Below are 18028 nucleotides of genomic sequence, written 5' to 3'. Positions count from 1 at the left end.
TTGGAATCTTTCAGTTGTAAATCTAATTATGAGCCCATCTTCTGTGTATGTTGATGATGTGTACAGTAGGGTTGTTTATTAGATTGCTGAAGTATTCTATTCTGTTCCAGCTGAATACTGTTTGGGTGAGCTGTCAAGGTGAAAATCCTGCCGATAAAGAAAACGTTGGGAAAATTAGATACATTCCTAGGCGTGGGTTCCCTGGTTACTTCTACCCATACCAGAACTCTGAGGGTTACTTGAGTCCTATTGTTGCCATCCATTTTGAGAGACCCCAACGTAAGTATTTGTATTACTTCTCCTGGTATTTGTTCTTTAGTTTATTATCAAGTCTTTGCTTTTTAATCCATACGTGACATTATTGAGCAATACTGCATTACTGCAATACTTGGACTTTGACAGCAAGAGACGAGAGTAAAATTCAGGCAAGTGAGATGAAGTTCCTGAGGAGTATGGTAGGGAAGACAAGGAGAGACAGAGTTAGAAATGTTGAGGTGAGAAAAGAGATAGGGGTAGAAAAACTCAGTGATAGGATGGAGAAGAATAAATTGAGATGGTTTGGACATGGTACAAGGATGGAGGAGGGAAGGATGCTGAAACAAGTGTTAGAGGCTAAGATAGAAGGAAAGAGTGCAAGAGGGAGGCCCAGAGCAAGATGGATGGATTCAGTCAAGGACAGTATGAGAAAAAGAAGACTGGACTGGAATACAATTACTGAAGAGGAGTGGTGGAAGGAGAAGTGCCATCAGTACCCCGACCTGGCAGGAGCTGGACAGGGGGAAATGAAAAATGATGACTGCATTATAAAGAGTCAGGTCTGGTCATTTCTTGTCCTTGAATTTGTCATATACTACATTCTGAAAATAATGGAAAGGAACAAACAAGTGCAAATCAAGTATCTATAGAGAGATAGGAGGAACATTGGAACACACAATAGGATAAATACCATGGCACATCAGTGCAGAAAAAGTGAGCAATAAAAAGAAAAGGACAATGTCCATATATTCATATTTCTCTCTCTTCCACACTGACCTGTTTTTGTGTTTATTGTATTGTGTGCAACTTCCTGTCTTTTTATATATGACTTGATTTAGACTCTGATAACAGTTCTCTAAATAAACTTTCAATGTATTAGTACATGTTCAGTACATGGAATATGTATCAAAAAGATGTTAAATCCAAAACAAAACTGGCTAACTGGACATCCGTGGAATCCGAACCCACAATGCACAGATTTTACATTGAATGCTCTTACCAATTGAGATAGTCTGGCCGAGGTCATATTTATTCTGTCGGAAAGGATCTAAGCTACAGATCTGGCTCTACTGCCATCGCATCTGTAGAGTGTGAGCAAGTTGCCCCATTGAGGGCCAGTTCAATGCATATTTAATTTTCACGACTGCATCCATTGGGAAATCTGAAGGTTGTGGGTTCCAATCCCACTGGCGTCCAGTTGGCCATTTTCGTTCTGTACTCTGATATAAGCTATATATACTGATAATGTTGCCCCGTGGTAACATTACACATAAGTATACACATAAGTATAAGGCATAAGTATAGGAAAAGCTAAAGACTATGCGAGCAGACAGGAGTAGGATGTGGAAGACGTGGTCAACCCTGCCGAGAATCATGACTGATGAAATCAAGATCTTGAATAAGATAACCAAACTCTTAGCCACAATTTATTAAATCTAAGAAATTGAGTAATAAGGACCATCACCTTAAAGTGTACTCACCGTGCGAGTTGGCCGTGCGCGTAGAGGCGCGCGGCTGTGAGCTTGCATCCGGGAGATAGTAGGTTCAAATCCCACTATCGGCAGCCCTGAAGATGGTTTTCCGTGGTTTCCCATTTTCACACCAGGCAAATGCTGGGGCTGTACCTTAATTAAGGCCACGGCCGCTTCCTTCCAGCTCCTAGGCCTTTCCTATCCCATCGTCGCCATAAGACCTATCTGTGTCGGTGCGATGTAAAGCCCCTAGCAAGAGAGAGAGAGAGAGAGAGAGAAAGTGTACTCAAAGGGTAAACAAATTTTAAAATATATTAAAGGATATCTTAACCATACATATTATGAAGTGCACTCAAGTACCTTGGATTTAATATGTAGCCCTACTTTACATATAATTAATTTCAATGGTATACAGTTATAAAACAAAGCACAGGCACTTTATTTCATGGTCCTGCTTTCAGAACCCATATGGTTTAAAAGTAAGGCAATTAAAGGTTAACAGGTAAATCATTTAGAAGACACTAGCAAACAAAGATGAACACCAAGGGGATTTTGAAAGCATTACCATGACAAGCTTTCACATTCATGAATACATGCTGTGAAGCAACAGCATCGCTAATTACCAATCCTAAGGTTGAATATAAGATCCCATTCTACAGAAGTAAACAAGTAACCTATCTGAATTAAATTTATGATCAACATACATGATGATGGTGGTGGTGGTGGTGGTGATGATGATGATGATGATGATGATGATGATGATGATGATGATGATGATGATGATGATGGCGGCGATGGCATGTGGCCTCTAGAGAGGCCTCGTGTAGGTCTTTTGAGTAGATGCCATATAGGCGACCTGCGCATCTGTGAGGTTGGGGCCCTACTTATGATGAATCCTAATGCTGAAGGCTGCACACATACCCAGTTCCTGAGCCTTAGGAATTAACCAATGAAGGTTAAATCCCTGGATCGGCCAAGAATCAAATCCAGGACACTGTGAGCCAAAGACCAACACGCTAACCACTTGGTCATGGTACCAGACAACGTACTTTATTACAAATCCTGAACTGGAATAAAAGATTTCCTGTTGCAGTGGGCTAATCCCATTCAACAGAACAAGCAAACAATGTACTTGAAGAATTAGATTTACAACAAATGTGTATTGTAGAACTGAAAAGTACTACTTTGATAAAACCCCTACATAAAAGTTAAAACATTAAGACAAAAACATACTTTATCCCATTGAATCAGTCAATGCTTCCTGTGGAGCAAGAAGTACATGGGAATTTGACCATCCTGCACAAGACCCAAGTAGAGAATAACAGATGTTAACATTAGCGTCCAAGCAGAAATTCCGGCTTTCAGAGGCAAGCTCCATTGTAAGGAACTAAATCATAAATATACAACAATTGACCAGGATCTAAAGATTTTACATTACGAACAGAAAGGTCCTTTACTCAATATACTTGAGAATATATATATTGATATTGACCAATACAATAATTCCTCACACAACTTGAATGAAATCAACGAGGAGAAGAAGAGTGTTCAGCTGGAAACTTTTGTCCCTCTCACCTGTCAGCAATTTGTTAATAAAAATGAGTTTCACCATCTACATTCCAGAACTAGACCTGCCCTTCCCTCAATATCCCCCTCCCATACCTTCCCCCTTCTGCTTCCCCTCCCAATCATATCAGCTGTGACCTGCTGCTAGCTACACACACATTTAGTGTCAATAGGGACACGAGATCAACAAGGTCATAAAACTCGAGACTACAGCCTTTTAATGAGTAAGTTTGATTGAGCCTATATCCTTTTCTTTCTTTTCACATAATTTTATCCTTTGTTCATCCCTCCACATATTCACATATTTTCTCATCGCATGTGCTTCCTAATATAACAGTTAACCATATTGCCATTTAATGTTAGCGGGAGGTCATTCCAAAGCCGTGCTGAACTACAACATAATATAAAGACACTTTGGCAAATGCAACCTGAACAAAAGAGCTTTTCCAAATCAGGAGTTTATGATCTAAAATGTCAAGAACAGAACTGCTACCCCTCATATATAAGCCAAATAAGCCATGTGGTTAGCGTCACACAGCTGTGAGCTTCTGTTCAGAAGATAGTGGGTTCGAATCCCACCGTTGGCATCCCTGAAGATGGTTTTCCATGGTTTCCGATTTTCACACCAGGTAAATGCTAGGGCTACGCGTTAATAAAGACCATGGCCGCTACCTTTCCAATCCTAGGCCTTTTCCCATCCTCCCGTCGCCGAAAACCTTTGTTGTGTTAGTGAGACACTAAATTGTAACAAAAAAGAAAAAATTAAAAATAGGCCCAACAAAATGAAATTTCCACACAATGTAATTAACATGAACATGCTGTTAGGGACAATCAACCTCAGTATTCGGAGAGCACTTATATGACAGCTCACACAACTTTGCAAACATCAACACAGATCTAAAAATATTACACATGGAAAATAAAAGCAAATGATTGAACTCTGAAGAAACAATAGAAATTTACTTTGCAAAAAAAATGATGTATATTATATATATATATCCTCAACTGTTATAAATCAAACTAACTCACTGACCCACTCACATCTGAAAACTTCCCGCTTTTTGCATTGCTAAAATTATTCACATACTAGGTTGTGTGTTCTCCCAGGATGGTAATATAGTAAGTGAGATTGAATCAAGGTGTAGTAAAGCTAATGCAGTGAGCTCACAGTTGCGATCAGCAGTATTCTGTAAGAAGGAAGTCAGCTCCCAGACGAAACTATCTTTACATCGGTCTGTTTTCAGACCAACTTTGCTTTACAGGAGCGAAAGCTGGGTGGACTCAGGATATCTTATTCATAAGTTAGAAGTAACAGACATGAAAGTAGCAAGAATGATTGCTGGTACAAACAGGTGGGAACAATGGCAGGATGGTACTCAGAATGAGGAGATAAAGGCTAATTTAGGAATGAACTCGATGGATGAAGCTGTACGCATAAACCGGCTTCGGTGGTGGGGTCATGTGAGACGAATGGAGGAGGATAGGTTACCTAGGAGAATAATGGACTCTGTTATGGAGGGTAAGAGAAGTAGAGGGAGACCAAGACGACGATGGTTAGACTCGGTTTTTAACGATTTAAAGATAAGAGGTATAGAACTAAATGAGGCCACAACACTAGTTGCAAATCGAGGATTGTGGCGACGTTTTGTAAATTCTCAGAGGCTTGCAGACTGAACGCTGAAAGGCATAACAGTCTATAATGATAATGTATGTATGTATGTATGTATTTCTAGCTGAGTGCAGCCCTTGAAAGGCAGACCCTCCGATGAAGGTGGGCGGCATCTGCCATGTGTAGGTAACTGCGTGTTATTGTGGTGGAGGATTGTGTTATGTGTGGTGTGCGAGTTGCGGGGATGTTGGAGACAGCACAAACACCCAGCCCCCGGCCAATTGGAATTAACCAATGAAGGTTAAAATCCCCGACCCAGCCGGGAATCGAACCCGGGACCCTCTGAACCAAAGGTCCGTACGCTGACCATTCAGCCAACGAGTCGGACACATACTAAATAGAAACAAATCTTTAAATGTAAAAGATCATTTAAGCACACATCTCAAAAATAGACTAACCAAAGCTAATACAATGACCACATACATCCAAGAAAAGTATCCCCCCTCTCTTCATGCTACTAAATTATAGTAAAACATGTCACACTAATTTTCATTAGCTCTTATAGAATCCCACTGGAAACTACTCTGATACATATTATGTCTGAAATGTGGGGTCAGGTTATTCTTATCAGCACTAGTTTCCAGGAATTTAGGCTGCCACTTGCCACTAAAGCTTTATGTAGATTATTTAGGTATCACTAAAAATAGTTATACAAGTTACTCTTTAAACCACAAGTGCATATTTATTCCTTCCAAAGTTGATGCCGTGCATTAATTCTATTGCAGGTCAAGACAAATTAGACAGCTAAGCAGCATTCTCCAAGTCTCTGTAGAACAAAGAGATTACCTTCCACTTCCCCTCACACCCCTACAGACAAGCAACTACCCCGGACTCCGTCTGTTGACACCAAATAATGCTATTTGTAGATAAGTACACTAACTGTATCAAGCTACTTAGTGTCAACAGACAAAAGAAGGGCTACATTCATCATATCTCATTTGTTACATAATATCACCAGTTCACAATCATCACCAACTTTATGTAACATAAACTTTTATACATAATGTCGTATATATGCAATCATGAACATAGACAAATCCATCATGCATAATAAGAAATGTTTGGAACTAAAGCCCAACCCAAATACCTACACAAAAACCCCAAATCTCAACTTTATACTTCTTCTTCTTCTTCTTCTTTTATGACCACATAGGATCACTTTAGTCAGTCCGTCGTTCAGGTCTCTTTGAAGGGATTGTTCGGGCTTTGCGGTCCTCCCAGTACTTCTTCAGACGCTCCGATCTTCGTGCCCTTTCCTCAGTTGAAAATGTGCGTGTTGTTGGTTTGTTTTGTGTAAGGGTAAAGCGGAGGTTTGTATTCTTGAGTTTTGTATTCAATTTTATCTTATTTTTGGTGTCTTCTGTTGTAAGGCCTATTTCCTTCAGATCCTCTCTTACTTCTCTGATCCATTTACATCCTGTTGTGGTATTTTTTGAGACGAGATTGTGTTGTACTAGTTGTTTCAGAAGTCTCGAGTCCTGCATCCTCATGATATGTCCAAAGAATCCCAGTCTCCTCTTACGCATAGTATCTGTAATGGGTTCTAGCTCTTTGTACACGACTTTGTTAGGTATTAACCGCCACTGTCCATCTTTCTGATATTTTTTGTTGATACAGGTTCTTCCAATCCTCCTTTCAATTTTCTGAAGTCTGTCAGTCTTTGATTGTTTATTCAGGTAAAAGAGTGTTTCTGCTGCATATGTAGCTTCCGGTTTTATAACTGTGTTGTAGTGTTTTATTTTTGTATTTATTGATGGACATTTCTTTTTGTAGATATCCCATGTTAATTTTTGTGCTTTAGCTAATCTATTTGTTCTTACTTGGATTGAGATTTTTTCATTTAAGTTATGTGTTATTACTTCTCCAAGATATTTAAACTGAGTTACTATTTTGATTTTATTACCATTTATGGTGACTTCTTTTAGCTGTGTTGGTTTTTGGGGCATAATTTCTGTTTTTTCAAATGATATTTTGAGGCCAATTTTATTTGCAATGTTTTGAAGTTCTGATATCTGGGTTTTTGCTTCTTTTATGTCCACTGCTAGTAATGCTAAATCGTCAGCAAAACCCAGGCAATTTGTTTTGATTTTTCGGCCAATCTTTATTTTGGGGGGACATTTTCTAAACCATTCCCTCATTACCATTTCTAGAGCACAGTTAAATAATAGTGGTGAGAGCCCATCTCCCTGCCATAGTCCAGTTTTAATTTCAAATGTCTCTGATGTTTCACCCCTAAACTTCACTTTTGACTTGGTATTGGTGAGAGTCAATTTTATCATGTTTATTAATTTGGGGTGTAGTCCAAGGTGTCTTAAAATTTTAAACAGAGATTCTCTATGGATGCAATCATAAGCTTTCTTGAAATCTACAAATGTTATCACCATATCTCTGTTTCTTCTCCTGTTATAGTCCATTATCAACTTAAGACTCATGATCTGATCAGGACAGCTCCTCCAGGGTCTGAAACCTCCTTGATAGTCTCCTAGTTCTTTCTCAAGTTGTAAACTTATCCTATTAAGGATGATTATTGAAAATATTTTGTATGTTATATCTAGGAGAGAGATTCCCCTGTAGTTATTAGGGTCGGTTTTGTCCCCTTTTTTGTGCAGAGGATGAATGAGGGCTGTTGTCCAGTGTTCTGGTAGTTCTTCTTTAATCCAGATAGAGACAAGTTGTTGATGGAGGGCAACTTTTGCTGAGTTTCCTGCATATTTCCAGATTTCCGCAAAGGTCTGATCTTCTCCTGGTGCTTTGTAGTTTTTTAATTTATTCAGAGCCTGGTAGACTTCCTTTATTGTGGGGGGATTGATGTTTTCTGGTGATGTTTTTATCGGGGTGTTGGTGTCCAAATGAAGGAGTTCTGTAGGTTCCTCACAATTTAAAAGCTTGTTGAAATGTTTAGCCAGAATTTCTGCATTGTCTTTATTGTTATGGGCCAGCTTACCATCTTCATCCTTCATCAGTAGGGTCGGGGGTTCATATTTTTGGAGCTGCTTTCTGAAGGTTTTGTAGTAGTCCCTTGATTTAGTTTTACTGAACTGTTCTTCAATTAACTGCAGGGTGTCCTTATGATGTTGTCTTTTTATTCTTCTTAAGACTTGGGTAGTTTCTTTTCTCTGTTTTACTAGCTTTTGATAGGATATTTCTGTCTTTTGGGACTGATGTAATAGCCATGCCTGATGTCTTTTCTCCACTGTTTCATCACATTCACTGTTCCACCATTGGTGTTTTTTACGTGGTTTAATTGGAGCTAGGTCTTCTGCAATTTGTTTAAGGTTGTGTACTAAGTCTTCAAGTTTGTCTGTGATTTTTATTTTTTCAGTTGCTTTCTGGTAATTTTTGTTGTTGATTAGCTGTGTAGGATCTATTTTTCTTTTAGTTTTAAGGGCTTGCTTTTGTTGTCTCCTCTGGGGAGTGAGTTTAATTTTAATTTTAACTACGTAGTGATCTGAACCTGTGTCTATTCCTCGGAGGACTTTGACGTTATAGATCTCTTTGTGGTGGTATTTGTCCATGCAGACGTGGTCCAGTTGCCATTCTCCTTTAGTGTAGTCAGGGTGTTTCCATGTTTTGAGTTTTTGAGGTTTCCTCTTAAAACATGTAGATTTTGAGATTAAATTATGGTTTCTACACAGGTCAACTAGTCTCTCTCCATTTTTATTTGTTTTCTTGTGTGCTGGCCATTTTCCGATGATGTCACGGTATTTTCTTTCTCTGCCTAGTTGAGCGTTGAAGTCGCCTATTAATAATTTTATATGGTGTTTGGGGATGTTATCTATGGTCTGGTCCAATAGGTCCCAAAATTCTCCTGTTTCCTCTTGGTCTTTTGAGGAGTTGTTTTTATCATTAGTGGGAGCATGGGCATTTATACTATGGATAAAAACTGAAAATTAAGTTCATGTATATAACAAGAATTTGACGAGCAAATGTTACGCATTAATTTTATACCTGAGCAACTTTTGTCGACCCAATCAGTGGTCGTCCTACTCTTAACTTTTATACAATCACATTGAAAAAGAAGCAATCAAAAACAAAAATTGTTGATACAAAATCAATAACCTAATTAACCATCAAAATTAACAAGGAAACAGCCACCATGGCATAATTTTATAAATTCACTCTAGAATGATCAACAAATCCAACAGAATCTTTTCAGATAAGGAAATAAATCTGCTGGAAAAATACAGTACTCAAGTTCAGCTGCTATGAACCACATAATGGAATCTATATAAAACAAGTTATCACAGATATAGAAATTGCCTGCGAGAACATTATCACATCACAGAGAGAAATAATCAAATGTAAAAATTCCATTAAACAGCCAAGTTTCAAAACTCTGCATTGAAAATCATAAAGAACAAAATAAAAAAAAGAACCTAATCATCACAAAAAACAGATGAAGGGAACCCAACATTTGTAATACAAAAATATTATTACTTGGAAAAACAAAAGACTTAATGAACAACAGACTAAAAGAGGTAAAAAATGACAACATATAAATTCCAAAAAGAGTTTAAACATGCAATGATATGAAGAGACCTTAGTCCCACACAGCAGGAAGAAAGAAAGACTTGCAATCATAAACCCCTAACTCTCCACTCCCACCCTCCCCAAAATACACAAGAGACTCGTGCCCAGCAGACTGATAGTAAATTTCAAAGCCATACACAGTTACACTGTAAGCAGACTACTCAGCCAAAAGCTAAAAGCAGAAATCTCTATCATGGGAGACACTTTTGAAAAAAAAAGAAAAAAACCCAGCTTTATCAGATTAAAAACCAAAATAGAGTCAAGTATTTTTCCTAGAAAACTACTGGAGTTAGGAAAAATGCGCATATGAACATTTTTGTAGGAAATTTCATTCTAAATTTTGCGTGCATGCTCCTGTTTTGATACGATGTAACACTTTGCCTGTTAATTTGGTCCATATCAGGAAAAATATATGGCAAAACGGACTTTTCTGGAAAATTGCTAGAGTTAGAAAGAACATACATATGAATTTATCTGTATATATAAAAGAACATGTCCTGACTGACTAGTTCATCATCACTGAGTCAAAACTACTGGACATAAAGAAAAGAAATTTTGAGGATACATTTATATTACAATGTAGGTGCTCAGTAACAGAGGATTTTTGGATATTCCATCGCTAAGGGGGTAAAATTTTAAAATGAGTGTCTGTATATCACAAAACTTTTACAAGTTTACAGATGTAAAAATTGGTATTTAAAATCTTCTTTAAAAATAAAGAAACCTATTTTTTTGTTTTTGCAAAATCTCACTAAGAGGGGTGAAAAAGGGGTTGAATGCCTTTAATGAGGATACTCATATCTCAGAAACTGAAGATATTACAGATCTGAAAATTGGTATTTGGAATCTCCTTTAAAAATAAAGAAACATGTATTTTTTTGTTTAGTTTTTTGGAAAATCTAATTAATGGAGGTTAAAGAGGAGTGACAAATGGGAAGAATTTTTAAAATAAGTGTATCAATATCTCAAAACTTTAAAAGTTTACAGATGTAAAATTTGGTATTTAGAATCTCCTTTAAAAAAAAGAAACACTCATTTTTTTGTTTTTGGAAAATCCTACTACGAGGGGTGAAAAAGGGGTTGAATGCCTTTAATGAGGATACAACATATCTCAGAAACTGAAGATATTAATGACCTGAAAATTGGTATTTGGAATCTTCTTTAAAAATAAAAATCCATGTATTTTTTGTTTTTGGAAAATCCAATTAATGACGGTTGAACAGGAGTGACAAATGGGGTGAATTTTTAGAAAGACTATATCTACAGTTTATTTCAGAAATGTAAAATGTTACAGAGTAAAAATTGGTATTTGGAATCTCGTGTAAAAGTAAAGAAACACAGGTGATTTGTTTTTGGAAACTCCACTTAAGGGGAACTAAAAAAGAGAGTGAAATTTTAAAATGAGTATGTCTACAGTATATCTCAAAAACTCCACATGCTACAGAAGTGAAAAATGGTATTTTTAATCTATTAAAAATAAAGAAACATGTATTTTTTGTTTTTGGAAAAACCACTTGGGTGGGGGGTATAAATGACTGAATGGAGTTGAATTCTTTTTATTGGGATACTGATATCTCGAAAACTGAAGATGTTACAGACGTGAAAATTAATATTTGGAATCTCCTTTAAAAATAAAGAAATATGTATTTTTTGTTTTTGGAAATCCACTTAAGGGGGGAGAATTGAAAAATTAGTTGAATTATTTGTATGAAGATATTATCCCAAAAATGAAAGATGTTGCAGACGTGAAAATTGGTATTTGGAATCTGCTTTAAAAGTAAAGAAACATGTATACCTTTGATTTTGGAAAATCCAATGAAGGGGGAGTGAAAGAATTGAAAAATTAATTGAATTATTTGTATGAGGATACTTACATCTAAAAAAAACTAAAGTTGTTACAGACATGAAAATTGGTATTTGGATCTCCTTTAAAAACAAAGGAAAATACATTTTTGGGGGAAAATCATCTTGGGGGGCAGGGGTGAAAAGGAGTTGAAATCCTTTTATGATGACACATATCTCAAAAACTGAAGATGTTACAGTCATGATAACTGGTATTTAGAAGATCCTTTACTAATAAAGAAACAAATATTTTTTTCCAGAAAATTCACTTAAGGTGGGAGTGTGAAAGGAGTGAAGAAAAGTTAATTATTTTTATGGGATACTTATATCTCAAAACTGAAGGTAACAGACATAAACATTGGTATTTGGAATCTCCTTTAAACATAAAGAAACACTCAGTCTTTTTTTTGGGGGGGGGAGGGGGGTTAATCAACTTAACGGCAGTGGGGTGAAAAAGGAGTTGAAACCGATTTTACTGTTCATAATGTACTTGATTCTGATCATAAACTGATAATTTTAAATCTTTTCTGGGTTCGTTTTCAAGAGCCATCTTTTCCTTTGGAGAACTTAAAGTTAGATTACAGTAGATTCTCCTGGCATATAAATAAAAATCTAAACACATTTCAAACAAACAATAGGAATGATATTGACCAATTGTTCACCTCTATAATAAAGTCAATAATGCACGGAAGTATATATTTCGTATCGCCAGAAATCCCGCGCACTTGCCTATGCCCAACAATGGTGCTGGTCATATTGTCAGCAATGACAATGGCAGCAAATGTAATTTACCACCAAGTAGCGGTCTTGCATCTTGCTGCGGGGTCCAGAACATCAATAATAATAATAATAATAATAATAATAATAATAATAATAATAATAATAATAATAATGGTGTGGACTGTCATCAAAATGTGCGGACTGCGCTGGAAATGGGTCCTGGTGGGGTAATGACTACGAATGCAGTTCGGCTGCGGGTTCAGTACTGCCAAGGCACCCAAGACGACACCACGCCAGATCTCCTCAAGGATTTGATCCATATTAAAAATGCTTATAGGAAACGATGGCAAAGATTTAGGGACTCAACTGACCAGGTGGAATACCTTGAGCTAGCCCGGGAAGTACGAAATCAATTGCTGGAAAGAAAGATTGAAAAATGGGAAGAACTTTGCCGTAATCTCTCAGAAAACAAGTCAGTTCACGAATTTTGGCGGATTCTGTCAGAAAACGATTCAGGTCGCGAATTTTGGTGGATTATATATAAAACGTTAAACATTCAATTATAAATTTCAGTATAATACCATAGCAAAGCATGGGTATCTTGCTAGTTTTGTATAAAATTGAATTCTAAGAAAACTGGGTTTTTTTCTTAGGACTAACAGTTCAGGGCATTGTATTCATGTTTAAAGGTCCTGGGTGCACAATTTTTCCAACTTGCTCTACTTTTATTAAGATTACCTGCTCCCCTGATAAGCTAAAATAATTGTATATAGTCTATAATATTTGAAAGAAGTAAGCTTTCCAATGGTGAAAGAATTACTTATGTACGAGGGTCGAGTCATGTTATGGCAACTGTTTTTTTTTTTCCTCGCAAACAAGAGACAACACAGAAAATCTGAGATATGCATTTGGAAATATAGGGCATGTACTTATGCATAGTGCCAGAAGATAAATTCTGACTGCAGGAGATTCTCGTAGGAAAGTGACAGAACACAGGCCATTGGTAAACATTGGTTTATTATGGTACAGACAGCAAATACACAAGACTACGTACAAAGGACAGGTCTCCATTGGTTACAGACCTTCGAAATAATCACCCAAGGTTTCCACCGTGCGTTGCCAGTGGTGGGGCAGGTGCTGAATACCATTCGCTGTATGTGTATCGCTAATGTGTGGCACCTCTCTCTGAAATGCTGTTACGATGTCCTCTTTGTTAGCAAACCGTTGTCCACCTAATGGCTTCTTGAATTTGGGGATTGGATCATAGTCACATGGGCTCAGATCATGCGAATAAGGCAGGTGTGGAAGAACCTCCCATTCCCACCGTTGTGAGCGACGCTGAACAACGGCTGCTGTGTGAGCTGTCGCGTTATCATGTAGGAGTAAGATCTGGACGCCACTGTTCTATAGGACATGGCATGCACACCTAATGCTTCCCGCAGCTCTGCATGGCATTGGCATGCATTTCTGCCATGGAGAACTGCTATTTTAATATACAATCATTGCTCCTGGCTTCTTGACTTCCATTTTGTGACTCTCTCACTCACACACTGAACTTGGGGGGCATGCTTAGACCCATACTGTTGTTTACATACACCATCTAGTGGCATCATACGCAAGTACATACCGTACATTTCCAAATGCATATCTTAGATTTTCCATGTTGTCTCCTATAAAAATGGTTGCCATGACTTATGACTCTACCAACATATGTTGAATAGCTCCTGAGATTAGCCTCTATGTATATAAAACTTGTAGACTTTCTTTATAATATCAGTAGAGATGGTAATAATGATCATTTCCCTGTTCTGAATTGTCTCTGAAGAGGGTAGTCTAATGTACTAATACTTCTACACTTCACTCTGTTCTTCCATAATTACTCCTTGAGCTCTCTGTCAATGTTTATTTCTCTGCCTTTAATGCACTCCCTCGCTGTACCCCTCCATCTAGTTCTGGGCCACCCTCTGGCCCTCTCCCCCATCATTATTTTGTTGTATGCTTGTTTTGGCATTCTTTCTTGTGGCATTCCCATTGTGTTCCCTAACCACTTCAGGTTCTCTGAATCAATCCTGTCCTGCCCTATCTCACCATCAACTCTGCCTTGTTGCCTCATTGCATGTACTATCTTGTCTGATATTTTTCCTATTATGATTTTCAGGAACCTTATTTCTCTTGCTTGGAGCATACTGTTCCTTCTTTGTCACTATCCAGGCTGCTGAAGCCTATGTTAATACTGGAATAAACATGTCTTGTAGAGAAACTTCTTGCATTTCATCTGCACATCCTTGTTCCAAAACAACTTGCCTCACACTTTGGTAGAATTTTATGGTTTGTTCGATTTGTATCTTTATAGATGGAAAGAATATGTTTGAAAATGGAAAGGATTTAATTTGTGAAATCCATGTCTAATTGAATTCTGTTTTGTTTTTCAGCTGGAATCTTGATTAACATTGAATGCAGAGCCTGGGCGAAGAACATAGAGCATAACCGCCACGACAGACTAGGAATGGTCCATTTGGAGCTGATGATTGACTAATAATAATACTACTTTCTGTTGAGAGCTAGAAGAAAGTATTTAAACTCAATGTAGATAAAGTGTAGTGACAATGGAAAGGTTTCATACCTGTTGTTATTTTTTTACTTTCAAATGCAAGAGTCCACCTGCTGTGTTTTAAGAAGTCCCATGCTACTGGTACCAGTAAGAGTTGTGTGTAGCAAACTGTGTGTTTCAAGTAAAGGCAGTGATAACCCTAGTCACATTCAGCTCAAATCTCATTATCTGTTGGTTAATAACTGAGAGCCTGTAGCATTTCTCACACCAAAAATGTATATCTTTCTGAAGCACTTTTTTGCCCTATTCTAAGAGCCAGTTATTAAAGAACACGAGTGACATTTTTAATGTGAGAGCAGCAGAGACATGCAAATGAAAATTGAGCAGCTTATTGCCTTTATTTAATACTCTTAACATTTTGTAACTCCATCCAGTGCCTTCTGAATGTCGAGAAAAAGTTTTAAAATGTGCGAGTGTGTGTGTTCATACCGATGTGTGAGCTGGCAAAAGCTCAGTTCAACTAGAATCTCTTTTGTTGAGTGTTCATGTATAAAGCATTTATAGTTATTTAAGTATTACATATGTTTGAAGAAATAATTCAGTAGATTATGTGATCTGAAGTGTTATTTTACAATTTCTTCACTGATATTAAAAGTCGTTTATTTTACCAGATACATAACATTGATGCCTATTTGGCTGCACAGTTCTGTGTGCTCTTATCAAGTTATTTTGACCAGACTTCTTGTCTGGCAGAGTCAGGTTGCAGTAATGCCTCTGGTCAAAAGAACTCTACCTTGAAATCCAACAAAAAATGTTTCTGTATTTATTCTTACCTTTCCCTGGAAACCCAGTTTTTATTCCATATTAGCTGTTGTACTGTTTTTTAATAATTGCAGCAGAAGAGAGAGAGAGAGCATTTTTCAACTAACAGCAGTCTTTCTTGAATTCTGCCCTCATGGCCACCTCATCCTACTGACAGCCAACCTTTTCACTTCACTCCATGTCTTTGTCTCTTCCATTGCCTCTGGTTCCTCTTTGTTGATGTTTCTTTAACATTCCCAGGGTCAAGCTCCCCAGAAATTGGGCAGTTTTAGTCATTTTCAAAAAGTCCTCCTCTGCACCTACTCCCACTTGTGATACACCATATGAAAGGCACAGTCTTCTATATCTCTGTGGCTTGGTTCTAAAACGGCCAATGTCAAGAAAACCTGTTTTCAAGCTATGAGCATTTGCAGTTTTGCTTGTAATTTTCCAAGTTTTTAAAAATTAATTTTACAGAATTTACACTTTCTTTGTGGAAATCATCTTACTAAATACGGAATTGTTCTATCATGTTCTTTAAAAGTTCCTAGGTCTCTAATCTTTGTCAGTAATCTAACATTATTGGCAAGGGCTTATTTAATATTTGTTAGAGACATTGGTTCTTGTAATATGTTGTAGACCAGCATAAAACACTTCTTTTTATCTGTTACTACCTCAGTTTTTATTTTTTAAATGACATTGGCATTTTGTACCAAGCCACATATTTATATCCCACTAACTGCACTCAGATATTCTGAATAGTGTAAAAGTATTGCTATGTTCTTTATCACTATATATAAGTCAAGGAAACAGATGGACAACAGTGACTTTCCATGCAAGTCTATCTATCATCCACTGATGAAGGCTGCAGCCGAAAATTATGGGCCCATGTTTTTCTTTTATGAGTACCCTGTCCACATTATCTCACATGGTAAGTTGCTGCTCTCCATCTCTTTTCTAAACTTATATATATACCACTCCTCCTGGCTTTCTTACCTGAACATTATTTATCATATGTAAATCAAAAAAATAAAATGGTAATTTCAACTTATTTTTGCTCTATTCATGTTAAATACAGATTATGAAAGTAATACAACCTACAGTATATAATATTAACTGATTACCATCTTCAACATTAGATTTAGGTAGGGTCCAATCGTCACAGATATGCAGGTCGCCCATTAGCGTCAACATAAAAGATCTGCACTAGCCTCTCCAGAGACCACATTATTATTATTATTATTATTATTATTATTATTATTATTATTATTATTATTATTATTATTATAACATGCACAGGAGTCAAACAGCTAACGATCTTATGACACAGCTGATTTACGAGATGGAAGTAGACATCGTTGTTATTATTAGCGAACCATATCATGAGAGGGACCATCCAGGGTGGTTTGTGGATAACCTCGGAACAGCTGCAATTTGGATACCAGATCTAGGAAAAGTCCCAGTAACACAGCATGGATGCGATGACGGTTTTGTTTGGGTACAGACTGGGGGAATCACTATTGTAAGCTGTTATTTTACGCCAAATGAATCTGTTTCCAACTTTCAGATGAAAATTGATGGTCTTGAGGATGTAATACGCAGAATGAAAAAAAAACTAGTGGTCGCTGGTGACGTAAATGCTCAAGCGTTGGAATGGGGCATGCCACAAACAGACTCCAGAGGACGTCGTATAATGGAGATGGCAGCCAGAACGGGTTTGGTGGTCAACAACATTGGAAATGTGCCAACATTCCGACGGCCAGGATGCCAGGGAACAATACTGGATGTAACCTTTTCATCAGAGGATATTACGCCTAAGATTTCTGAATGGCAAGTGATTGAGAACTACACGGGGAGCGATCACCAAAATATCATCTTTCGACTGCTCCAAGAATCTCCTCAAGAAAGAAACATCTTGCGCAGGCCAGCTCGGTGGAACGTAGCCGGTATTGACAAGGAAACGTTCATTGATGTAATACGGAATGGAATGGAGAACATAACTGAAAAATGTTCTACTCGTAGAGGGAAAGAAGCAGCTGGTGTATGTGTTGAACTCACTATGCAGCTAATCCATCAAGCATGCAACGCCTCAATGCCCCGAAGGAGACCGCGAAATAGCAAGCGCCCAGCGTACTGGTGGACCGAAGAGATTGCTGAACTGAGAAAGAATTGTCTGCGACTTTGACGCAGGGCTCAGAAGATGAGAGGCAGTCAAGAGAATACCTCAGTCACAGCGGAGTACAAGTCAGCGAAGAAGGAACTCCGTAATGCAATCAGAAAAAGTAAAGCCGATAAATGGTGGGCACTGGCTAAAGAAGTAGATGATGATCCATGGGGACAAGGTTATAAGATTGTAATGAAGAAACTCGGGACATTTTCAACCCCGAGTGTGGATCCGCAAACAATTAAACAAATTGTGGATACACTATTCCCAGACCATCCAGAGAGGAATGACTGTGATGACGAAAAAGAACTGGATGATATACCCCTCTTCACTGTAGAAGAGCTGAATAGAGCCATTAGCTCTCTTAGAAACAAGAAAACTCCAGGACCAGATGGTATACCTACAGAAGTGTTAAAGATAATAGCAGAACTATGTCCAGAACTGCTGCTGAATATGTA

General features: G+C 37.6%; 1 protein-coding gene across 2 annotated transcripts in view; it reads left to right on the top strand.

Moving 5' to 3' along the window:
• Positions 1 to 15202, top strand: part of LOC136877502 (sodium/potassium-transporting ATPase subunit beta-2) — a 206232-nt gene extending 191030 nt beyond the window's left edge. For both annotated transcript variants that reach the window (XM_067151608.2, XM_067151609.2), the window contains exons 6-7: positions 111 to 279; positions 14487 to 15202. In XM_067151608.2, the coding sequence (XP_067007709.1) occupies positions 111 to 279; positions 14487 to 14590 (273 nt within the window). In that variant the 3' untranslated portion in view covers positions 14591 to 15202. The remainder of the gene's footprint in view (positions 1 to 110; positions 280 to 14486) is intronic.
• Positions 15203 to 18028: the final 2826 nt, after the last annotated feature.

This window comes from Anabrus simplex, chromosome 7, assembly GCF_040414725.1.
Source record: "Anabrus simplex isolate iqAnaSimp1 chromosome 7, ASM4041472v1, whole genome shotgun sequence".
Lineage (NCBI taxonomy): Eukaryota > Metazoa > Arthropoda > Insecta > Orthoptera > Tettigoniidae > Anabrus > Anabrus simplex.
The sequence above is the reverse complement of the archived record's forward strand: the minus strand, read 5'-3'. Positions and strand labels throughout refer to the sequence as shown.